Here is a 26,222-nt window from a genome sequence, read left to right on the forward strand (position 1 = left end):
GTCCCCAAACTAAGTGGTCATGCCTGCATTTAATGTTTGTTAATTACTGAAGACAATAAAAGTTAAAAAAGCGAACAGTCTATAAATCCTCTTTAAGATAGATCCAATTGCTTTATGAATCACCAAGCAGGAACCCTCTGGACCTGGGTGGTTACTACTTTGCTGGATACTACTCTTGTTTGTAAAGCAGAATTGCTCAAACTCTAGCCTAGGAGGAGATTGCGTAAATTTGCTGTTGCTCAGGGAATGTCTGTTCAAAATACAAATTACAGTGTATCATCACCCACCCAGGTTTTTATTGGTAGCCCTGACGCTTTCAGTGAAGTTGTGAGACAAACTGCATCTCAGGAATTTACTGTAATTTTCTAAATATTTCTTACTGTTCTGTTCTCTGCCTGAAGTAGAGAAGAAGGGCTGTGGCAAACTCTGTGCGAGGGGAGCACTGGGGCTGCTTTGGCCTCAGTTATGCTGGGGTTTTGTTTGCAAAATGTCGTCTTCGTTGCAGGTAGTGACAGAGATGCTTATATGCATGAGCCCAGTGTTACAACATGACCAAAGAGCAGGCTGGTCACCAACTTTGAAGCAATCTTGAGCCTGTTTTATCTGTGGTGGTGCAGCTATAGCCAGTGTTGAGAGCATGGAAAGAAAAGGGTTTTGACAAGGTGCTGGCCTTTAGCGCTGGGTTTAAGACTAACAATCAGCAATGTCAAATATCATCCTGGTAAACAGGGGCTGCTCTAAAACGGCTGCTGCTGCTCTCCGTTGCCACAGGTGTTTTTAAACCCTTGTCATCTGAGAATCAGGTACTGCCCTTGACAACGTCAGAACATTCAGTCAAATCATTGCAGAGTCTCAGCATCCAGTACCCTCTTCCCCTGTTTCCAGCTTTATTATCAAACATTGACTTGGAAAGATGCAGTCTAACCTGTATTAATCTGAGTTTCCATCTGAGACAAATAGAAAAACTCAGCATAGGGGAGCTGTCTGTATTTCAGCTGTATGTTTTGGGCTTAGCTAGTTGCTGTCTGTCTTGGGAACTGGGAATACAGTTCGTTTTAGTCAGGCTTGCAGCTACATTATTTACAAATTTAGATACCTTAGTAAGAATGATCCTTTACTGATTCAGTTTTAGCAGAAAATTGTCAGTCTGTGCCTGCTAGTGCTGGTGAGTCAGTGATGCAGGGTTCATAGATGATCTGCGTACCAGTCTTGAGTGACTTCTTTGCACTCTTTGACACCAGGGGGAGTTCAGCATTTTTCAGGTTTGGTCTCTATTATTTGCTTTATTTTACAAAAGGATCTTGTTTTCTGACATCCAAGTACTGTTTCTTTAGGGCTTTATTTTCCCCCCCTTCAATTGTTGTTATTGCATGGCTGAGATTGTCATTGGAGTATTGCTGGTAGTGATGGTGGAAAACATTGGATAAACAAGGTTTGGAAGGTATTTTTCAAGGAAAAAAAAAAAAAATCCGAGTAGTTTGGTGCTAAAAAAGTACAAGTATCTGAATCCTGTCTCTGCTATACCAATGAATAGTGGGTGTCAGTAGCCACAAAGGAATGAATTTGCTGCAATAAATTTAGGGAGAATGACTTTTTCAGAATCAGTACCAAAACATTTATATGTGAAGGAATTGTGAGGAATTAGGATGAAATTTTCACTGTCAGAGTTCCACAGAGAGGGAAATAAACTTCATGTTTCCTGAAGCCTGGCTGGGAGCAGTCGTGTTTTGGTAACAGCTCTGTGTAGTAACTGGAGTTAAACATTCAGAGGTCAAGGGGAAAGCAGTTAGCATAAGATACCATTTTGATTGAGGCTTTTCGTGGCGTAAATTGTGTTCCAGGGCTTACATCAGATGACCTGTATATCTTTAATCAAAGCATTTTATTTCCCCTTTGGCTTTCCGTTTAATATTAACTCTATCTTCACCCCAGTTTCTGTTTTATCAGTGGGCAGAGTCTGTTTGTACCTCCATCCAAGCTTAATCTCTCCTGTCAGGAGATGTGGTGCTCGCTGTCTGCTGGGTTGCACTATTGTTCCTGTCCCATGCGAGTAGTTGCAAGGTGCATGATGCAGAATTTTTGACTGCTTGATGCTAGTTCGAAAGTAACATGGCCTGGTTTTTAATGCCTATTGTTTTCTTTTGTCTCATTGGAACTACAAATAAGCAAATCAGGCTGACCAAAGAGCAGGAGTGTATCAATGAACAAAGGTGCCCCATAAGCCTGCTCATTCCTGAGATGCTCACTGAATGGTGGCAGTGCTTCTGGTTCTCCTATTGCTTTCTTCTGTAGCACGGTTCATGCCACTTAATTTCTTTCCCTGTTATCCCATCTGAGTACAGTCATAGATATATTTTACTGTTACTTGGATGTTCATGGTCTCAAAGCCTAAATTAATCTTCTCTAATGATTAATTAGCCTTATATTTTCATGGGAATGAACTGTCTAAGTGCAAGAGATGGTTGACTGTGTAAATTTGTTTGAGACAATGAACTGTATCACTCTATAGCTGGTGAAATCTATCCCCAAACAGAGTCATTGAGCAGCCAACTACTTCATACAACATACATACACACATATATACAACATATACATGGGTACATAGTACAACATATGTGGCACTTAGGGACCTGGTTGAGTGGTGGACTTGGTAGTGCTAAATTAACAGTTGGACTGGATGATCTTAAGGGTCTTTCCCAACCTAAATTATTCTATGAGAGAAAACCGGTTTTGTGACCCTAAGCCTGATCTTTTAATGTGAATGCAACAGTATTGGTTACATGGGGAGATATGTGTGTCTCTCTAAAAACTACCAAGTGAATACTATTAATGTGTATCAGCAGGAACATTAGAAAGTCTCTTGAGTTAATGTGTGGAAGACCTCAATTTCAGGACTGTTTACAAAATCCACTGTTGTTGTCCATCAATCTTCAGAGGAAGATCACTGTTGTAATTTTGGTTTACTTATATGCAAAGGGATGCGTTAAAACCTACGCATGTTTCCAGTGCTTAATTTGGTACTTCATACAGTTTATTCTCCCCTCTCCCTGTGCCCTCTTCCTGGCAGCCAACTGAATAGGCACAATTGTCCTCTCTGTGTGCTCTAGTGATATGGTCTGTACTCCCGTGGGCAACCAGAAGAGCTGGGTTTCACAAAAGCGAATCTGCCTGAAACATAGTGCCCTTCTGACACATTTGCTGTGATAAGTCTTCTACTTCCAGACCCAGAAATGTATCATTTTATGTCTCTGCTGGTAAGAACTACTTAGAGGGGGATATACCTGCTTTGCAGTTATCTGCAGGGCCAGTTCTGTGGAGATACTGGTTGAGCCAGCAAACCCAAACTGATCTCCTTCTTCTGTGCCTGCCTTGTCATATCCTGTATATTTTTCAGTAAAAGGGAGGACAGCAAGATGAACAAGAAAAACTAGCTATAAAATATCCTTGTGCTCCATTAATCCTGATTATCCTGTCCTACATCTGTAGTGGCTGCAGTTTGATTGTAAATTTTTGGTGCTATACAGTGAGCTTTTGTGCTGTCTTAGGCATTTGTGCATAAGGTATTGAGACACCAGTCTCCTTTGTCTGCTGTCAGCCTTGGAGAGAGATGTTATTTCATAAACTAGTTAGCTAAATTCTACTGAACTGGCTAAATTTCTTATGTTGGGGTAGGGGGAGGGTGGTGAGGTGCTGAGGTATGAATTTCCTTCGTGGGATTTGTCCTTGCACATGCTCTGATATCCATTGCTGCTTCCACATGTCTGAAGAAGTATTTATGCCCTGGGCAGCCACCTTCAAGTCCTTATGGAACAAATCTTGTATTTCTGGTTCACCGAAACACCTTACAGGCCTGACTGCTCTCTGAAGAAGGCAAGATTTTGCCCAGGTTGCTATCCTCAGCAGAATAGTGCCTAGACCTGTTGTGCCAGCAGCTCTTGACACAACCATTGTTTCAGGAGAAGAGACAGACAAAGGCATAGCTCTTTACAGCCAAGTGACATGGGGGGACAGCTGCCTTGATCACCTTGGTGCCTTTCTGAAGTGTGCCCCAAGGGACAGACTATGACTGATGAGAGTTTTTAGCTGCCAAAACACAAACCTTCCCCTCAGATTTCTGCTGTGCTTTAGTGACTACTCGATTACTGGGGCAAATGCATTATATTACCAAAAATGAACCTTCCCATATCAAACGTATGCTTTATTAGCCACATAAATGCCAGCATGACTCTCTCGTTGCTACAACATATTAAACACCTTGGAAATGTTTCCTTAAACTCTAGGTCAGTCTTATGAAATCCGTCTACTTGAGAATAGGAAATTGGGAGAGTTTCAAGATTTAAACACAAAATATGTAAAGGTAAGGAGAAATATAGATTTCTTTTCTTCCTGCTACTACATACAGCCTCTAATGAAAGGCCTGACCTTGCTCACACTGAGACAATGGAAAACACTTTGCCATTGTTTTTAATGGGAGCAGAACTGCTGGAGTTTGTGATAGTTTCACGGGACTATGCAGCTTGGCTTTGCAGGGCTTCAGGGGAGCCTTTACTCTGTTTTTATAATGACCACAGTTTCACCATGAATATTGGGTTTGGGGGAATCCCAAAGTTCAGAGGTGAACATGGTCAAAACTGCTGAGAGGCAGACTGGTCTCCCTTCTTAACCCCAGTAACACGCCTGGGTGGTTACATGTGTTTACATTATTCTGCCATGCAGATTCTGCATAGCTCGAGTTTACTTTGGTAGTGGGCATAATGATGAACATATAGAACTGGATTGTCTGATTTTTGATATTTTCGTTGTTGATGCCTGCCCCACCCCTCCTAAACCAGTTCAAATTCAAAAACTTTGGTCTGGACCTCAGTTCTGGATCCAGCCTTCAAACCTTTCTCTCCCCAATTCTTGACTGTTCTGCCTCAGGATTTCTCTTGAAATGGGGACTAGTTGCAAAATTTGGATTCCAATCTGGATTTCCACCGTTATTCAAGTTTAGGCAGTTCCCTATTTGCTTTTTGACCCATATCTGGAAGCATGTGGACTGGGATTCCAATTTTGCAAGTGTTCCCACTGCGGCTTGCTTGCTTTTTTGAGCTAGGGTTTGATTTGGGTGTTTCTCAGGTTCATTCACAAAAATTGCTCACTCATTTGATACAGAAGTTGCCAGCAGGAGCATCAACTTGAGAAACTGGGATGTAGGGGGACATTAACTCAGGCAAGTGTAGCACTCTGAATATACAAAAGGATATATTAGTTAGGAGTAATTTGGACTTGTCTGCCCTGGGGATTGCCCTTATTCCAGCCTTTTTTCTCTGGTTGTTGATGTGGCTGCACCACTGCAGACCAGAGATGAAAATTCTCCTGTTACAGAAGCTTTCCTATTCTCCTTTTGTTTAACTACACTGGGGCAAATCCAATGACTGGCTGTTAATGGCTGGAATCAAGTTTAATTCCCACTGACAATGTGTCTGGGCATGTCAGCTCTGCTGGTGCAGGGACAGGTGAGCTGGCTTTCACAGTTGTTGGTTGGAGTGGGATATACTGGGGTTGGGGCATGGTACAGACACATTAAATATTACCCCCATGTGAGCCATATTGGGTGTGGAGGCAGTATAGTGATGTTTACGTGGCATGACACCTAAGATTAGGTGGATATTGCTATAGTGCTTCCAGACTTCATCCTGGAAAGCTGTACAGGGCTGCTTTGTACAGTGTAGAAGTGCCCTGTGAAAGGAACATGTGGTGTTCTCTCACTCACAGGTCCCTTAGGAATTTGATGGTGTTGGGTCTCTTAGGTGGTCCTTCTACTCTCTTCATTAATGGGGATGAGAAACATAACAGATCAGCTTTTGCTTCTATGCTGGAAAACCAAAGTCATCCTAAGGGCCTCTGGATCACGTTGTTCATCTTACTGTCTTTTCTTAACAGAGCATAATTCGTGTAGTTTTCCATGATCGACGCCTGCAGTACACAGAGCATCAGCAGCTTGAGGGCTGGAGGTGGAGTCGACCTGGGGACCGCATCCTTGATATAGGTGAGATTATTTCATTATGATTCCTGTGCAGTGTTTGGAAGTGAGATGCTGAATGATGTATGGAGTGTTTGCATGTGTGTTTAGCTTTTTATATCCTACTCTCTTATGAATCATGTATGTCTTTGGGTGGGAAGGAGATCTAGCACTATAGGTCCCAAATAGATGTATTTTTGGTGGCTTGGCTTTTCACATGCATGTTGTAATTGTATGGAAATGCTTTCTCTTCTTCAATTTAATATTTTTAAAATTTTAGGGGTTTTCTTCTACAGATATTCCACTGTCGGTTGGTATCTTGGATCCCAGGGCCAGCCCAACCCAGTTGAATACTGTTGAATTTCTGTGGGATCCATCAAAGAGAGCCTCAGCATTCATTCAGGTAAGAGAGAAGTTATATTCCTGTGGTAAATACAATGGTGAGATATCCTATAAAGACCTAGAGAATTAAGGCAAACAGGATATGAAGAAAGATGCTAATGATAATATACTAACTCAAGTGACAGTCATGTATAATAATTTGTAGGATACTTGCTGAACCAGCTTGATAGCTACTTGCTAGTTTTGGAGTACTAGCTGCTATGGCTAGAATTTTAGCTTTTTTTTTTCTTTAATTGATGTTGCTTTCTAAACATGGATTTTGTCTGGAGGAAACTGTTCACAACCTGGTAATTTTGCTTGCTTTTCTTTTTCATGAGAATTTCTCATCCCAGACTCCAATTATGTGTTTTTAATCTGTATGTGGATTTTACCTTAAGTCAAAGGATGGTTTTCCTGACTCTGTTCCTTTCCATGCTGCTTGTTCTTTGAATTGTTTTGTCCTGAGGAACAGAGATGAAAACATATGAACTCTTCTGCCTCTCAGTTTCTCAGGTGGAGCCAACACCTCATGTTCAGGCAAAATCTGAAATTCAGATTTGCACAACTTCCAACTGTCTCCAGAGATGAGCACAGCTTTTATTTTGCCAGGTACATTGCATCAGCACAGAATTTACTCCACGGAAACATGGAGGAGAGAAAGGGGTGCCCTTCAGAGTGCAAATTGACACCTTTAAGCAGAATGAAAATGGTGAATACACGGAACACTTGCATTCTGCAAGCTGCCAGATCAAAGTGTTCAAGGTATGACGTAGCTTTGGTTTTGTTGTCCACTAAATTAAGACACAGGAACATGCAGTTTTTAAGTTGTGTAGGAATTATGCAAATAGCGGAGTAAAGAACAGACTTTTAACTGAGTATGCTTAAGATCTTAAACAGAACTCTTGCACACAAAGTGTCATGAGCACTGAACTACACAGCGATTCTAGTTAAATTCAAATGATCCAAGTGCTGCACCAAGTCTTATGCCAGTCCATTGTGCCTTGAACACTATGCAAACACTGATATATTTAGGGCATCCACTGTGTTTTAGTGCTCCTAAGCAATCAAGGCATCATGGCATCTCTGATTTCTTTGATTCAGTCATCCACGAACAATGGGAGTATATCTTGGAGATTTTAAATACCCCTTGCTTGTCGCAGTGAAGTTCTTCTCCATGCTACCTGGAGGAGAGAAAGATTCAAAGAGAAAGCATTTCTGAGGCTCCTAATGTGGGCATGGCAGATCTGTAGCTGCTTAACAACTAGCTTTTTGTAGACCTGTTTTCTCAAAGGTTCTAGGGCTGCAGTGATCAGTGTCTTTCTGGTTCCTGGAGAGATGGTACAAATAGCAACTGAGGGGCTCATGATCTGAAATAGTTGGTATCAGATCTCAGGACTGTGCTCAGCCTATTTTGGAATAGCAATACACATTAATGAGATATGTTACAGTAGAGATGCTCGACCAATTTATTTTTTTTTGCCTAGCAAATGCAGATCTGATCTTGTTCCATAGGCAGAGTCCCCAGAAATCTTAAGGAGAGTTTTGTGAACAGATTAGGAAAAAAAAAAAAAAATCTGTTGGCCTCTATCTCCAAACTTGTAATACTTGGCATAAGGGAAAGCTTGTGCTTGTGCTTATAGCCTAAAGGAGCAGACAGAAAACAGAAGACTGACAGGGAAAAAATGGAGAAGAAGACCACCCAAGAGAAGGAAAAGTATCAGCCTTCCTATGAGACAACTATTCTCACAGAGGTAAAGCGTTTTAGACATGTCATACTACTTCAGCATGTTGGGAGATAGATTTGAGAGAAAATGCAGTCTGAGTCCTGGAGATTGTCTTGTGGAGACACGTATGCCCAGATCTGATTCAAATTGAGAGTGAAGTTATAAAATGTCTCTCACTGTTGAAGTTTATAAAAGATGTCAGTTTCTTATGTTTCAGGGTATAAACCAACCCGTAACAGCCTAGCTTTAAAAGAAACATTTTCTCTATCTTCTGCTGTGCTCCTGGGTACTTGTTGTGGCACTTAGATGCCGTCTATATGAGGTATTTTCTTCAGAACTGTCTGTCAAAAGCTTATGTTGGAGATGGGGCACTAGAACAGATGAATAGGCTGTTTGATTGAATTATTAATCTGTTTTTCCGTGAATGTGCATATGAAGCTACTATTACATCCAAGATCTTGGAAGATTCTGGCTTGTACTCTAGGAATATCTTGAATGCCTTATATTCTGATGCATCTGGTGTAGAGATGTATGTGTTTCTACCAGTCTCTGCTATTACATAAGCTCACCCAAGCTGCAGAATTACTAAACAACAGGACTTAAGGCAGTGGTTTTAAAGTGCTGTTCTGTCTCCCTATGGGAATGTCTTGTCATTTGACTTAGCTTATTTTTTTTTGAAGTGGCTTGCTGGACTTCTAAAAATGAGGGTTTATTCTTAATTTAAATCAAACTTCCTGTTTGTGAGATCCAGTCCCTCCCACTCATTTTTCCTCACATTGCCAGGAGCGACCAGCACGTCTTCTAATTCAACGTGGTGGTTGTTCATGAGGCTCTTGTGTATACAGACCTAATTCTACTGAGTTGGCAGATCCCAAACTCTCCCTGTGAGCTCTGATGCACTTTGATATATTGCATGGGGAAATGCAGGTTGCTAAAGAGTTAAATATTTGCTAGTATTTGCAGAGGTGATAAAACACCAAAGCTACATTTGTCATCTTTTTATCATTACAAACAAGGATACTACAGAGCATTTTATTGAGCTTGTGATGGTGGGGGCTTCCACAGGGCTAGATTTCTCCAGCTGATTACAGTGGCTTAAACTCAGAACAGAGTCACCAATTCTAGCTGGGTTTCTCTGGTTTTATACTACTGTAATGGAATATGGAGTTTGACCTATATTTTTGAAGTCTTTCAGTAGCTTTGTGTCTGTCCATCTTAAATTTTCTCCATGTAATACCCATTTATAACCCGAGCTATTCAACTAATAGCCAGAGGTTTTAGCAGACTGGTTCAAATTCTGCTCTTTCACTGGTATAAACCTGAAGAAATGCCACTGGAGTGTATTTGTCACTCTTGCCTGGATTTAATTAGGGATTTATAATTGAGACCAGGGGTATTTCTCTATCATTGCTGCCTTCAGTCTGAGTTGACTTATTGGCGCTGCTCTGACTTACAGCTGTGCACACTTAGGCCCAGTGTTATTTGGGGACAGGCTTTGTGAAATGGGAGAAATGTGGAATGCACAACTGGAATCAATCTGGCCCCCTGACAGCCCGCTTGGAGAGCAACGTAGAAAATCCATGGCCCGTCTCCTCCTCCCAGCAGGATTGATGAGCTGAAGTTAGTGGCGTGGCAACAGCATGAATGTGGTATGAGAGGAGAATCGAATCCTTTATATTTCCATCCTTATGAAAGTATCCCCGCTGCCTTTCTTCCAACAGTGTTCTCCCTGGCCAGATGTGCCTTATCAAATGAGCAATGCTCCATCTCCAAGCTACAACAGTTCTCCAAACAGCTTCAACCTTGGAGATGGGTATGTAGCAAATAAATGCTTTATCTTTCCTGTTGATATTGTAGCCTTCACGTACATGTGTTTTGTGTGTCCACACATTTCATACCCTGGAAGAAGAGGTCAAGGACCATCCTTCCTAGAAAGGGGAAAATGTTTCCCACAAAGCCTTGTAAGACCTTCCACCCAGGAATTCCCTGTGACGCAGAATACTGATTGTATATCTGCTGCTTATGTGGTGGCTGGGAGATGAGCATCAGAGGGCCACCAGGGCAATTCTTGCCATGAATTTCCCTTTTTACTCTTCTGTGGGGATCAGACAACACACCATGCCCTGTACCAGTAATTCCCAGTATCTTCTGACAAGGGTGTTAGAGGCTTTCAGCCATCAACATCTCTTCAGAGCTGGTATTCCTTCCTTCCTTTCTGTCTTGAGGTAGCTAGGGGTACTGAATTCCCAGTTGAATGGGATATAAAGAAATTCCGTCTGGGGCAAACCAGCCTGGGTTTTGAGAAAACATTCCAGTACAAAGGGCTAACAGGAGACATGTTTAATTCATTAATATAACCATCATAAAGAAACAGTCTCAGTGGTCCTGAAACTACCAGGATGATGATAGCTGAAGACAGAAAGGCGCAGCAGGGTCCCTCAGTACTTTTGAATCCTTCCTGCAACACACTTTTCCCTAGGAATTTGGCGTAGGCCTTTCTTTTCATCCTCTAGGACTCTGCAGCCGTGTTGCCTTCCTGCACAGCTTATTAAGTAATCCATGTTGTATTATGAATTTTCAATGAGTGACCTCAACCTATGAATAAGGACAAACACTGAAATGGCAAAAATTTTTGTTACTAGAGAGATCTGTTTAGCATTTGCTTCCAGTGGTAGATTATTGACTCTTTGGGAAAATACTTGATGTGTTGAAGTACTGTCTACATTTTAGGAGGGTTTAGCAGAAATGTGGTTTTGTCTAATACAGTTAAATTGCAATTTACTGTGTTTAAAATAACACCAGGGTTGAATTATAAGGTACTTCATTCAATTTTTGTGAAGAATTGTTATTAGACAGTGGATTTAGTGAGGGGATTTCTGGGTCATGGAAATTTTGAGTTCAGCTACCCTGTAGGTCACAACTTCCTTACTTAGATGGTGTCACATATTGAGTCACCTGTATAGAAAAGCTTGAATGAGGTCAGTAAACTGAGTTTTTCTCTGTGTTGAGTAGGACCTCAACTGACCAACAAAAGGCTCAAGTAGAGATTTTTTTTTTTTTTTTTTTTTTCTTTTTTACTTAGTCCAGATTTTGGACACCTCTTCAAAAATCTGATAGAGAAAAAAAGCCGAGTTGGTATGTAACTTGTGACAGTTGAGTTAAATGGAGGAGGGGGAAGAGGATGGACACTGCAATGTAAAATTTAAAATAATTTTTTTTTTTTTCTTCCAACTTTATATAATTTTTTTTTTAGCAACAGTTCTCCAACCCACCAAGTGGAGCTCCTGCCTCCCAGCAATGATGTAAGTACTTGAGATCATGTTAATGTGGTGCTTTTCTTTTTTAGGACACTGGTGAACAGTTCATTTCAAGACCTTCTTATTCTTTTTGCAATGTAGCATCTCCTTCCTTCTGCTTCTATTCAAGATGCCCAGCAGTGGCTTCATCGTAATAGGTTCTCTCCATTCTGTAGACTCTTCTCAAGTTTTTCGGGTGAGTTTAAGCAGTCCAATTATTTTGTCTTTGTTCTCTTTTGTAAGTGCAGCTCATGCTTCATATCAATAGCATCTGCTGCTGGCCACTGTTGATGGGATCACTGGTCTGATCCAGTGTGGTGGTTCTTTTGTTCTTAGATTAGTTAGCATTTGCCAAAACATTTTGTAGAAATATAGAATAAGATGGAAGAGAATAAGTTAAGATGGAAGGAACTTCTTGAATTCATTAGGTACAACCCCTTGCTTGAAGCAAGTCCAGGGCCTTGTGCAGTTGAGTGTCTCCAAGGTTGGAAATTCCACAATTTCTCTAAGCAACCTCTTCAAATACTTGACTATTCTCACAGTGGAAAAGTTTTTCCTTGTACCTGTTTCCCATCTTTTATCTGCTGCCTCCTATCCTGTCCCTGTGCACCTTTTAGAGGAGTTTGATTCCATCTGCAGCTCTATCTTCACTATACCCTCCTGTTGTATTCAGCAATTAGATGGTGGAAGAGGGAATTATTAAAGATGTTGAAACCTTGAGAAGCCTCCCTCTGGCTTGCAACATGATTAAATAACCTGGTGAACATGGCAGTTAGAGAAAATAGGGACATTTAATGGCCAATGTTAAATATCTAGCTGGTGTCTGAGTTGGGTAGGATATCTTCCAGTTCAGCACTGCTCTCTTGGCAGCTTCTAGTGCTCTGTTTTACAGTGATTGATTTGCGGTGTACATGTCTTTGAATTTGCAACTTCTCTAGGCAAATCTGTCTGATTTAGCTTTGTGGATTCTCTCCCCCTGTCCTTTCCTGCTGCCCATACACACAATTTGGAAGCTAAGATTCGCTTAACTTCTGAAAAAAAATCAATTTGAAATATGTAGGTGCTGACTTACTGAAGATGTCCAAAGAAGATTTTGTTCAAATCTGTGGGCCTGCTGATGGAATTCGGCTCTTTAATGCGATCAAAGGAAGGTGTGTATTTCTTTTTTTTCTTTTTTCTTTTTTTTTTTTATATTTTTTGTTTGTTTGTTGGTTTGTTTGTTACGGCAGCATCCTTTGGTAATTTCAGTGTTAACTAGAAGTTAATCCTGGAGCTGTAACATTTAGAATTCCTTTTAGCACTTCAGAGAGGTCATCTGTCATCTCAGAGGCTGGAGATCACAGTGTTATTCAAATCCAAGCACAGCTCAGAAATGTTACCAAAATGAAGCAGTATAATATAGATCTCCAGTGGCTTATTTGCTACCAGTTGATAGCTTACATCTACTTCATATGAGACACAGACTACAATAATATGTTGTATCTCCATCACAAGTAATAAAAGCCAAACCAACCAACCAAACCCTGGAGCCTCAAATGACCATTAAACTTTTATTGCAGTAACATCATAAATTCTGCAGCTGGGCAGGATTCAGATCAGTAAAGGCAGGTACAGTAGGCTGCTTGGCAAGTGCTGTAAACTGTTTATTCTTATCTGATCCTGAAGAGATTAAGGTGTTCTGCACCGTGCCACCACCTCCTGAGAGTTCTTACTAGACCTCCTAAGACAAGGATCAAGACTATCCCTTAGTCATTTGCACACAGCCCAAATGAGTCCATCTCTCAGTGTCTGTTAGCTGACTGGAACAATTTTAGATCTAAATAACTCACTACTGTTTTTTAATAATCTATAGAAATGTAAGGCCCAAGATGACAATTTATGTCTGTCAAGAACCAGAGCAAAACAGGTCCCATCTCCACCAAAAACGAGAAAATGGAGATGGCAGTCTTTGTGGTAAGTTTTTTGAATGAATTTTCTTAAGCACTTATCTGGTGAGAATGCTGCTTTCTGCCTGAGCTCCTGCGTGGACAGCTTTGTGTACTGAGGGTTTGAAGGGGTCCTGTTTATCCCAGTTCTGCAACTGGGCTTAGTTTCAGGGCTACAGTTTCCAACTGGTACCCTCTGCCCAATGAACAGACCCAACTTACATGCTGTCTGCAGAATGCCACAGCAAATTCTCTATTCAGTTCTTAATAGGGACCATAGTGTATTAAAAACTACTGTCCCATCCACAATTTTCTTTAGACTATGGCTTGTTTGAAAATATTCTGGGAAACAGAAGGTTGGTATGTTTTAAAGTGAGGTTCTAATTCTTGGAAGTTCGAAGCTTTTGGGGACTTGCTGCTCTTAACGATCCCTCGTGACGTGATGTGCGATTGAATAAGAATAGAGATTGTCCTTAGTTCTTGTATGTAGTATTAACCGGGCACAGCTTTTCTGCTTGGTTGTTTCTATCATTTGGATTGGATCTGAAGAATAGTACTGTCATCTACAGTTATTTGATACATTGTAGTCTTTAGTTTGTGCTTGTGGGATCAATGAGAGAACCCCTAATAAAATACTAATTTTGTGTAACATCGTGTGTTTCACTAATTTATTTGATCTATCTTAAAATGTCAAAAACAGTAAAAGTAGATTATCCAAAAATGTCTTTATGAGAGGATTTAGTGCCTCATGGTACATGTCGTCATTAGTCCCTCTCGTTTCACTGACCAAAAGTGACGTGTGCTTTATTTGCCCAGTGCATCCAAATACTGGATGTTTTTCTAAAAGTCATCAAGCTGGATATTGGGGGGCTGCTTTAAAAGGTACTGAGCTTGTTTATCTACTGTCAAGGTTTGAATCTTGATCTTAAACCCATTTGGTTGCTGACATTGAACATCTTGGTGTTATCTGTTGTTGCTATTCTAGAATTACTTGGTAATTCTTTCATTATTAATACTTTCAACTTGTTGCAGTATATCATGCCATCTTCTTGGAAGAATTGACCACGCTGGAATTAATTGAGAAGATTGCCAACTTGTACAGCATTTCCCCACAGCAGATAAATCGAATCTATCGGCAGGGACCCACAGGGATCCATGTATTGGTGAGCAATGAGGTAAGTAGTTAATGAAAACTCTGTCAGAGTTGTAACCATTGACTGAACTCTTGAAGTTAGAATGACTTTTTAAATTACGGAATGAATCTTGAAGGAAGCTTTGCAAGGTTACTAATCCCAGCTTACTTAAAGTAATTACTTACAGCAAATCATACATGCATACCATTGATTTTAATGTGAATTCAAGATTGTTGATTTGTAAAACAAGTTTGTTTTTTTTTTTTTTAACAAACAACAAAACAGAACACACACAAAAGTGGTCATTTTCTTTTCATGATGGCTACTTAAACAAATTCTGAAGTGAGGATCTAAAATGAGAACCTTTAAAATTGAATAGGAGAGTTTCTTGAAGAAGGCAAATTTGAAAATTTTTAGGACAATTAGACTTAAACCTTGGCCAGTGATTACAGCCCCTGGGTCCGTCAGTGCTGTGTAAGTGCACTATAATTTCATGGACCTCTGCTAGCTGTTTGTGTCCCATTATATGATGGTTTAATTTAGTCCATGCCATTAACTTGCAGGTTAATAGCGAGTTGCCCTTCTTCCTCTTTTCCCCCACTAAATTACTTATTGATTCACACACCAGAATCACTTAAGGAGCTTCATTTATAAGAAACATTGTTAAAATAAATGAAGCAGAACGTAGGCCTCAACTGGAGCCTGAACAGAAGGCTGTTATGTTTATTCCTAAAGTCTCCTTGTGATTTTAGCCTGATTAAATCTGAAACCTTGAAGCTTTATGGATGTAAAGTGCTTGGAGGCAAATCTTGGTAGGGGAATTGCCTGAACCAGCTTGGGTATAAGGCTTTAAGTATTTATTTAAGTCAATTATTAACAATGTTTATTGCTTTTTCTGTAATTTTTTTCTTGTTCTAGTACTATAGTGGCAGGAGTGAGGCACTCTGTGAATGTGCTTCATGCATCATTAGGCACAGACATACTGGCTGGCCAGTGAAGTTTGATTTGCAGGAACAGGGGATGGATATTAAACCCAAAAGAGAATAGGGAGATTAGTCTAAGTTGAAAAGGGTTACAGCTGGAAAGTGCTCTACCAGAATGATATTTAATAGCTAGGAGAAGGCTTTTGCTTGAAGCAGGGTTTTCTGAGCTGATCAGAGAAGTTTTGATCACCTCCCCTCTGAAGTTGGGTGTTCAGCAGCTGCTTTAACTGCATGAGACACCTCCTGAAGGTAATTAACCTTCTCTGTCCCACAGAGCTACTCTAAGATGGGAGGAATGACTAAGGATGAAGCTTAAATTAGCATTTCAGATTGTATCTGAAGTCATCTGAATCTTTTAACTCATCTCTTTGCTTAGGGGCTTCACTAGAATGTGCATGTGTTCTGAAAACTTGTTGTTTCTCATGAATAACTCTAATACCTTTAGATACTGATCTTGCCTCCCATGATTTGCCTTGCTTCTCATTGTAGTTTCATTAGGATTCCTGTGCCTTGCAAAATACAAACAAGTGAATGATTCCTGAAAGCACACTGCTGAGGTGGCTTTATAGGAACAATGTTCCTTTATTCATCAAGGAGTCCATTTCTCAGGGCTGACTAACTCTAGATAGGATCCCAGGTGCTCATGTAAGCTCAATGAAGCTTCTTGGTTCAGCTGAATGTGTGTTACCATTCCTAGATTTTAGGAGAGGGACTATCTTCATCCAGTCTCAAGTAGTATAGCTTTACTGAGGGCAATTAAGAGCATGGTCTCTAATAGACTAACCGGAGTGGTGTAAGAACTTGCAGGTTGAAGAGCTGCAAAGAGGATGCTGAAATGCTGAACCAGCCACATGAGTTCCCGGGCAAGCACTTTAGTATGAGCTTCTCTTAAGCACATTAGCAGCTGCAAGGACCTTAATTAATCAGTCATGTACTTTAATAATTTTATGGGCAGGGTTACTCAGGGCTATATAACACTAGGCACCAAATATTATTTGATAACTCTCCTCTAAATTCTATACTGGCACTGAAATAAATTTGAATTCAGTTGCTTAAAGCATTTCATGTTGCCTTTTTTCCTTCTGCCCTTCAGATGGTGCAAAACTTCCAAGATGAATCTTGTTTTGTTATCAGCACATTAAAAGGTATGTATTGCTGCCACTATTACGTGTAGTTCTAAAGATAATTTCTCCTTTCAGTTGCACTAAATGTTATCACAAACTCATACTGTTATCCTGAAGGAAGCTAATTTAGTGTAAGTCAAGGTGTTGCATCAACTTATGCTATGATAGACTGATTGATCTATGCTTTCCTTGCAGTTACAGTGTTATAAAACTTACATAAATCCATTGATATCACTGACATAAACATAAAACCTTCTAGTAGAATGATAAAAGATGACACATGTTGTATTTTTTTATATAAATGCTTTGACCGAGATGTTCAACATTCATTTTCATTGAATGCATTGTGGAACAAGAATACAAACTCTTGCAAACTACCTATGAAGAAAATCTAGAGTTCTGTATCTGTGCTGTTTCCTAAAAATCAATGAAAAAATGCTTTACATTTCTTTGTTACAGCTGAAAGCAATGATGGCTACCACATCATTTTAAAATGACCATGCTGCACAGAGAGACTTTAACAGCCTAAAATGTAATGCCTCACTGAGATTGCTACAACCTAGACTGGAAACACCAAGAACCTTCTGGATAAAAAGCTCCTATGAACTACAAATTACCAAGAAGCTTAAGAAAAAACTTGCCTTTACAAAAATACATTTTTGGTGGGGTGTGTGTGGTGGTGTGTTGTTTGTTTTTGTTTGTTTTTGTTTTTAAGCTGGAGCTGAGAGCATCCTCAAAGCTTGTACGTGTTTCTTCCTCCCTCCCTTCTTCTTCAGTCTTAAAAATTGTCGAGGTTTCTGATTACTACTTAGAAACATCTACCTTGTACTAAAGGAAAATGAAAGATAAACGAAAAACAATTCTCTAGACCCCTCATGGTTGGGTGAATTGGTTTATTTACTGTTCTGAGTGCTCTCTTGCTTTCAGCACACACCGTGTTACTGGTGGACAGAGGTTCCCTAGGGGTCTTCTTTTACTCTTTAAGGTGGAAGGCTTGGGGCTAAATCTAGAAACAGTTTGGGCAAGGCAGAGGATGGATTTGGTGCCCAGTCCTCACCCGGAGTGTCCACTCTGGAAACCTGCACTTTAGCTTCTTCCCACCTGTATATGTGCTCAAAGGCCAGGGACCCCGATCCGTCCTGACAGAGCTTCTATAATACCAATCCAAAGGAACAATTTTGTGGGGTTCGAAGGAGGACAGACAACCTGAGGCAAGCAGTTCAGTACCATGTTATATCTTCAGCTTTAGAGTAGTCTTCTTGAATACAGAGTATATGAAGGTTTTCTGAGGAAGTGTTTTGACCATTGGGAGTTACAGAGCTCATGCCAAATTCATTCTGTGTATTTATTCTACTCTGCAAAGCATTGATTAACTGCTATCTTGACTGCAGCTGGGAATTAGGTTATGATGTTAATAATGTTTCCTCCTGTTACTCACTGAATTAAGTAAAGCTGAGTTTTAATTGAGTCCAGGTAATGGATCATCTTAGTTGTGGCTTCTTAGGTTCTTGCTGTTTCACTTTTGATGCCTGTTTCAAATTCCTGCAACTATGGTCAACTCCCCCCACCCTTGGTCTTTTGGGATGCCATCCAGGCTCCACGAAGCTGAAAAAGTGGCTCCCACTGATGTCAAAGGCAAACTGGATCACACCCTTCTTGCATGGATGGAGTCATTTCACTGTTGGAAGCTAATTAATTAGGCTGCTTCCCAAACTAAACGTCCATATAGCATCAATTTCTGATACTCAAACATTTAATTTCATCCTGAATTGAGACAGAAAGCTGAAATACCAAAAATTTTCTTGGAATGGGAAGTTTTAAAAAAATGAGAATTTGTCAGCTGGAAAATGCTGAATAAAATGTTCTAGCCTTTTGAAATGGAAACATTTAATTAAATCCATTTGGCCCTTAAAGGAGCATCAGTTTGAGCTACCGTTGCGGACCTCAGAAATTACCATTCGAGCGCCTTGTGCCCCCTGTCTCCCTGCGGCCCATCTCTTTGACTGGATTACAGATCCCATGATGATCTTAATGCGGGTTAGTTAAAGGGGGAATGCGTCACGGAGGCTGGAGCGGTGCCCAGGAGCCCAGCCTTCTGGGAAAGAGGGGGGACATACAGCCCATGAATTACAGCTCCCAGCTGACACTGGAGGAATTCAGACAGACACAGAGTAATATTTCTCTGACAAAAATTATGCGTTTCAAGTTTTCCCAACAGAAATAAACAGCAAAATATTGAGAAAAGCAGCCTTTTTTTCATTAAAAGCATCGAGTTTTGCGCAAAAAAACCCACCCATTCCCACTGCCTTTTTTTTTTTTTTCACCAAAAATAATACTAGAATAGAAAAATCGTGTTACAATAGGAAAACCTTCAGCCAACTCAGCTAATTGAGTAACATTGCCTACTTAGGCATGATCTTGCTCAACTGGCTGTCCTATATGCTTCATGGATTGTAGTGTTTATCCAAAAAGGATGCCCAGGCTTCTGGACATGGTGATTCCTCCCAAGAAGTGAGGAGGTTGGTTGAGGACTAAGTTGTGTAGGTGAGGAGGTTGTAAGTGGTCTCCTGACAGAGGGAGGAGATCAGACAGTAAGGCCGGGGGAGCTTTGGGGGAAGAAATGTCATTGTGGAGGATTCAAAACACCATCTTTTTGAGAGGATGGTAAAGCCATGCCAAGCTTGACCCTCCCTTGGTGCCTGTGTCACCTCCCTGGTTCTGGAGCTTGCTCTGTACATGGAGAGGGGCAGCTGTGGAGCCCCTGGCCCTGGTTCACCAGGGAGTCCAGGTTGTGGCCACACAGTTACAGCTGCCTTCCAAAATGGGGAATAAATTCTAACTATGTTTGTGAGTAGGTGGGACCAATGTGCCCCTGCATATCAGGAGCTTTTGGTTGATTTTGTGGACAGTATTTTAGAAGGTGTATGTTGGCTGTGCTTTTTCATCCCATTATGTGATACTGGCCTGATATACGGCATGGCTGTTGTTGGCATGCAACTCATAGAGCAGCTGACCTGATGAGAAGGGTGTAGAAAAGACCTTGGAGTTGCCAAGGGAGTATCCTGGACCATATCTCCTTATGTGTGATAGCTCTGTAATTCAGGGGGCACAGCAATACTGAAACACAGCAACATGAAGAAAGACATAGCTTTGCTCCCAGAGTTAGAGACTGAGAACTGTTTGCCTTTTTTTTTTCTTTTAAATATAACATGTTCTTGATTATTTAAAAAACAAATCTTGCCCATAAGGAATTATATGCAAAACTCCTTACAATGTTTCAGTAGCTCTTGCTTGATTAATTTGAACAAAAATAACTGTTAGAGCCTTGTTATATTTAGATTTTTTTTTTTAATAAAATCATTTTATTCTGATGTGAAGGCAAATTTGGCAATATATCTTTTTTTGCTTTTCCATGCTGTAAGAAGGTACACCAGAGTAAACAATCCCATAGATTATAGGTATTGTCCTACTAGGTGGGCTCTACCATTTTACCTATGTTAGCCTGTTTGTAAAGCTGTATAACTTTAATGTCTGTGTGAGGTCTATGCTTACCTGACAGAGTAGTTCTAGTCTCGATAGGCTAAAGGCAAGGGAAATGAGTGGCTTCCCCTCATCTAAGTATCCAAAAAGGTTTTGCATTTACTTTGCTCTTAAGTGCCTGTTATATTTATTCTTGCCTTTTTGTTGTTGTTGCTTCTATTTCTGTTTTAAAAAGTAACAAATGAAACCTTCTGCTCAAAGTGATTTAAATGACACTTTTTTTCCAGCTCTGTATGTGAAATTTGTACAGCGGACTTTTGTAAGCTCTGGATTCTAGGATTAAAATGAATGGTGTAGTATCCCAAACTGTCCAGCTCTTAGGTTGTATGTAAGATGACAGCCATGATGACTAGAAGGGGGCTTGCTGGGATGAAAAGGCAGAACCATTACATGATTAAAACCAATATGACACCAGTCAGTGCTGTTAAGTTCTTGTCAGAACCGTACCGGCTATTTGAAATTACTTCATGATTTGCAGCTTTTACTCTGGCAATGGAATAAATTGATACAGATTGGTGTGCACAAATCTGGTGATAGTCTTAGAACTCATAGAAGTGTCCATGATACACAACTGCAGTGCAGGGAAGGGGCAAATAATCTGGTGATAGAAATTCGTGCCGTCTGCCTGAGGTGGCAGAACTGATGTTATTAAAAGCTCCTTTTCTTTCAGCTGGCCCTGCTTGGTTAATTAGCTAAAATATAAATAATAATTAAATCTGGAAAATATTGGAGTTCTTGTTATCTTGCTGTGAAATTTAACAGGCAGGAGTTTCAAGACTTGGAAGTGGTAAAAGGATTCTTCCAGTTGAGAAGTCCCAGATGGCACTCTCCTTATAATGTAACATATACATATTTATGCATATATATACACACATACATACTGTACTGTATCAACACATATATGTGCTGAGTACTTGTGTTCTTTGGCTGTAACTGGTACTCTGCTTCGTTTAATTGCAGTTCAGTGTAAAAGACTCTGGTTGATGAAGCTTTGAAACCCAGCCATTCCTTGGGTAGAAAGGTAAAAGTCCATAATAGTGACTCTAGGTGATTTGGACGTGGCATGCTTGGAGTGATGTAAATTTTATGAGTTTCTGCAATATAAATCCCAGACCTTGGTGAAGAGAAGCATATTCTTGCACTAACACTGCAGTTCTATATTGCAGCTTCTGAAAATTAGTTAAGAATAAAAGATAAATAAATTGGCCAATGCTTTGTACACTAGTAAGAGCTACTCCCTAAGCAGAACAACCATACTATGACTTTTCTAGCTCGATGTTGTATTGCTTAAGCATTGGCTATAATGCTAACAATCATCTGGTGGATGACTGGGACAGGTTTTTTTTGTTTGGTTGGTTTTGGCTGTTCTCAAAGAAATACTTGTATTCAGACTGTATCTTCTCTTTCTCCTCCAGTTATGAAATGCTTTAACTTCATGCTACTAAGAGAAATATTTTCTTAAGACTGTAATCTATTTGACAGCACAGGGTACTCAAAGCAGGGAGTGTTTGTTTGGCCTTCATCATCACTACTGTGGGTGAACATGAGAAGGCAGATGGGAGATTATCTTAGCAGTCTTGCCTCTGTTTAACAAAAAAAAGTGGTTTATGCTGGTGCCTAATTTTTTGTGCATTTCTGATTTGTACCTTTTTGGGTTTTTTTTGGTATTCCCTCAAAATTCTTCTCGCTGTGGGAGGACGCATTGGTGAGCAGCTGGTGTGTCCAACTATTTTAAGTAGCCTGCTGTTGTCCCAGTTTGCTTGGGGTGAGCGTTTATCTTTCCAAGGGCTCAGGGAGTTACCTCTCTTTGCTGACAATGCAGCCGTTCGAGGCAGGGATGCTGACTGCAAAGTCAGTGCGATGGGTGAGGGCGAGTGGAGGTGGGTCGATGGGAGGCTGAGGCGTACCAGTTGTGAGTAAATACTGCCACACTCTTTGTCTTTTTGTTTGTTCCTGTTTTTTTTTTTTTATTTTTTTTTTCTGTTTTGTTTTTTGGATTTTTTTTGTACATGAATATTAAGAAAGCATATTTTGCACTGGCTCTTGTACTGTTGTGCAGAAGAAATCTGTATCTAGAATCTGTGCTCCAGTCGAAATGCAAATAAACCTGTTTGTAAGAAGCACAAGTTTCGTCTCTGCTTTTGCTCGGTGTGAATGGGTGCAGGAGAGCCTCAGAATCTGCTCCCCCTCAGCAAGCAGCTGTAAGGTGCTGTCCATCCTCTCAAAACTGGTGGGACTGGAGTTTGCCAAGTGCTGGTGAGGGAACATCAGCTGTAGCCAAACATCCTGCAGCATTTTCTTTGTGTTGGGACTGACTTCATTTTTCCACAGCACAATGCAGTGACTGGTTTTTATTTAATCCAGGTCAAGGTAGGAGGATAGATGCCTTATTCTTGCAGAAACTGTGACAGCGGGTACATGCTTTAGTGAGAGCACAAGCTGTGCTAGATGATGGCTGGCTTTGATTGTGCAGTGCTCAGATGACACAAGTATTTCAGAGCCTGGTCCTCAGTGACATCAGAGACAAGTAAAAAGTCCTTCCTGGGAGCAGTGCTCTGTCCCACTTAGCAGCTGTTAAACTAAACAACACTAGACTAGACAAGAAGCTGTGAGGTTTGGACATGAAGTATTCACAATGGTTTGGCTGGTAACACTTTGGTATCCTGTAAGGATTAAGCCATAGATCTAATAATATATGTGTTCAGGAGATTGATATATGTCCATTGTCATTTTACAGTTGGAGAAGATGGAGCCCAGTTTGCAAATGCAATCTTCTAGCAGCCAGCCTTGGCATTAAAACAGGTAAATGCAAAAAGGAATACTTGGAAGGATTTTTACCTAAAATTGCCTAATAATAGGGGTTCAAAGGCAGAGAAAGGGATAATGCTGCACAATTTAATTTTCATTGAAAACACACCAGGAGGAGCTTATAAGGAAAAGACCTCCTAGGACACGTACAGCGGCAGCTGTAATTAAGACTGGACAGGAGCTGAAAAGAGTTTTTCAAGAGTGAGGAGAGCCAAGACCTAAGACTGGAGCTGCTTAGCCAAAGCATTGGCCCAATCTCATCTAAATCCTTAACAACAAGCAAACATTTTAAAATTAATTTTCCAGTTTACAAAACAATGTAGTCTTTCAGTTGAAAGGATTGGTCATAACTATGGAGCAGGCAGGGAAATAATATCCCTCATATTCTTTCTGTAAAGAAGCTAACTGCTTCCAGGCTTAGGCTGGATAGGAAAGATCTGACACTGCAAATTTATTTATTTATTTATTTATTTATTTATTTATTTTATTTATTTATTTATTTATTTTAGTATATTACAGCAGGCTTGTTGTCATCTGGGGTTTCAAACTTCTCTGCTCTGCAGAGATACATGGCCCAGGGAGGCAGGGCAGCTGCTGGCCTTTGGGATGTAGCAGCCTCTCTCATTTCAGGAGGGAACCAAGGGGCCAAGTGCTGTAATTCTGCCTGGGAGAGCACAACAGGCTGCAGTGCTTGTCTTGGCTCATAACAAAAAAGCAAAAACAAAAACATCCTTCCATTTCTTGGAGAGTGGTGATGCAAATCAGGCTCTACACTCAGTATTATCCTATGCTGGTAAGTTACAGCATAAATAAAAGCCACTTTGGAGCTTGTTGAGTAAGAACAACAAACAGAAAGCTGGAAGAAAATAATGTTTTAAATAAAACAAAATGAAGCAGTAAAATATGATATGCCAACACCCTGGATAAAGTCCCCTTGAGGTGATGAGTGATCTTAGAGTGCCAGATCACCTATGTCCTTATGTTTGGACCTGCAAAGCAGCATCTGGCTGCTCTCCGCTGTGGATGCGGAGGTACATGATCCTGATTTATCTTTTTCCCTGTGAGGGTGCCTGATAGGTATGTTAGAGGTGCTGCTTTTTACAAAAATATATACACTCCTTTTTTCTTTTGCTATATATTTTTTTTAATCTGAAAATCCTCTATTTTCAGCTGTTGCAAACAATGCTACTATCCATCTTGCAGCCTGGAAAAACCTCAGTTTTGATTTCACTGATACTAAGTCATAAGCAAGCATGATATAGCTGGAAAAAAAAGATTGATTAGCAAGAATTCAAAATTAGCTGAGCACAGTAGTGCACTGAGAAATAATTTTCTAAGGGTGAAAAATCAAATGCTGAAGTTAAGACTATGCTTTAGAGAGGAGACATGCTAGAAATATTATGCTGCATAGACTTGAGAAGACACAAAACTAGGAGGAATTTCTTCATGAAAACCTTTTCACAGTTTAGTATTTCCCAGAAGAAAGAGTTTCTGGATGGTTGGCACCACTTTGGGAATTTAACCTGTGGTAGTAAAATCAGGGAAAAGTTGAGTGAAAAATGAGCCCATCATTACTTTCTACAGGAATAAAAATGTGTCTGACGTCACGCGGCTGGAGCAGCCCGAGGAAGGAAACTCAGCGCCAAGCATGGAGACCACATATGTTAAGTCAAGTGCGTGCTTCGGCACAGCTGTCCTGAGGACAAATAACAGTGTCCTGGGCAAAATTATTCCAGAACCACCCACAGTTTCCCTTTTCCAACAGATCTACCTCATTTCATGGTGGTGCCTATGTGGCCATAACTTTTGTTTCTTTTGCAGCCGTAGTTGTTTACTGTCACATGCCTGGCCTGAAAGAATAAAGTCCAAGTGAGAACATGGGGATAAATTTGATGGTTGTTGAAGTAATTAGTTGGGAAAAAAAAAAAAAAAAGAAAGGAGGAGCACTCTGCTTTGCTTTTTCAAAAGCTTTGGCTCCCTTCTGGCTCTGCCAGTCCCTGCCAATAGCTCTGCAGCATCCCCACCATGTTTGCAGAAGAGGTGTGCCTGTTTCCAAACACATATACATCCAGCCATGTTGCTGTTTTAAATGTGGGTCCACCTCCTGAGCACCTTGCTCAGAAATGCAACCTACTGACAGCCTGCTCAGCAGGACACCTCTCTCCACTGTTGTTTAAACAAAGAAAGCGAGTCCACAAATTTTGTAACGAGGGTGGGGAGGAAAGTTTTGCATTACCAGCTTTCACCACTCGGCTTGGGTGCCTGTATCAAGGGAGCTCGAGTCTCCCAATTGGACTGTTTTTCATACTGTTTTCTGGAGGACACCGTGTCTGTCCATGGATGATACAGGGTATTTCATGAAACTCTTATTAAGTGATGGCTGAAAGTGGGTGGTGGGATTTTCCCCTGGAGTTTCATTTTTGGGCACCTTTTTAAGGACTAGTGACTCTTCATATTTAAAGGAGGTTATTTATGGAGGGGTTGCATTTCTGATTTGTCATCAGAAAATTTGTTTTACTGCTATGCAGTTAAAATTAACATTAGAAATTATGTTAATTGTGTGGAAGTTGCTGTTTTACTCTTGTCTTCCCCCAAAAAACTAATAAGCACGTGAGCTATTCCAGGATTGTTTGGGGAGGGCGTTAAACCAACTGCCGGTGTAAGGATGTCCTCACTCCTGTGAAGTCACAACGGAATAGCTGTTCTGCTTCATGATGGGAGCCAAAGTGGCCCAAAGTAATCATGTGGTTGTCTAACAGCAACACCCATGTCATTTTTGGTGGATAATTGTCTGACTTGAACTTAAAGACTGTGATGTAGAGCAGGGGCAAGCAGGGTGAAGCTCAATGATGTTACTGCAAGAGTAGAAACAGGATTGGAGTGCTCTAGTCATTCGTATGTCCTTGCCTGGAATGGAGTTGAATCTCAGCTAAAGAAATGGTCTCCAGCCCATCCACCAAGGGTGATGACAAAGAAGCAACTTGGCTTTCACTTAAAATCCAGCATGGATCACTTTTAGTACTATGAGAACAAACGGGCAACACACTGTTGACTCGCTTTGAAACTGAGATGGCTGGTGGCAAATGGCTCACTAAGCAACCCAGGCATTCACCCCCTTGTGTTATTTGTGAGGTAGCACCATGCCCTTTGTGCAGCTCAGAAACCACAGAGAGTGGCTCTGCACGAGTGCCAAGAGCTGGGTACCGTGTGCGATGGCCTCAGTCAACTGTCGGTGTCTCACTATGGAGGGAGAGGGGACCTCTGTGATCCTGTCTGATACATACAGCTGAGCAGGACCTGGCCT

At 40.7% G+C, this 26,222-nt stretch overlaps 1 protein-coding gene across 1 annotated transcript in view; it reads left to right on the top strand.

Moving 5' to 3' along the window:
- TFCP2L1 (transcription factor CP2 like 1) overlaps positions 1–22,236 on the top strand; it is a 36,275-nt gene extending 14,039 nt beyond the window's left edge. Inside the window, exons 3-15 of the mRNA XM_065070601.1 lie at positions 4,281–4,357; positions 5,926–6,031; positions 6,301–6,407; positions 6,995–7,147; positions 8,026–8,136; positions 9,831–9,922; positions 11,363–11,411; positions 11,508–11,601; positions 12,466–12,556; positions 13,258–13,358; positions 14,363–14,505; positions 16,540–16,591; positions 17,030–22,236. Coding sequence (XP_064926673.1) covers positions 4,281–4,357; positions 5,926–6,031; positions 6,301–6,407; positions 6,995–7,147; positions 8,026–8,136; positions 9,831–9,922; positions 11,363–11,411; positions 11,508–11,601; positions 12,466–12,556; positions 13,258–13,358; positions 14,363–14,505; positions 16,540–16,591; positions 17,030–17,067 — 1,214 coding nt within the window. The 3' untranslated portion in view covers positions 17,068–22,236. The remainder of the gene's footprint in view (positions 1–4,280; positions 4,358–5,925; positions 6,032–6,300; positions 6,408–6,994; positions 7,148–8,025; positions 8,137–9,830; positions 9,923–11,362; positions 11,412–11,507; positions 11,602–12,465; positions 12,557–13,257; positions 13,359–14,362; positions 14,506–16,539; positions 16,592–17,029) is intronic.
- The last annotated feature ends 3,986 nt before the right edge of the window (positions 22,237–26,222 follow it).

This window comes from Columba livia, chromosome 7 (assembly GCF_036013475.1).
Source record: "Columba livia isolate bColLiv1 breed racing homer chromosome 7, bColLiv1.pat.W.v2, whole genome shotgun sequence".
Classification (NCBI taxonomy): domain Eukaryota; kingdom Metazoa; phylum Chordata; class Aves; order Columbiformes; family Columbidae; genus Columba; species Columba livia.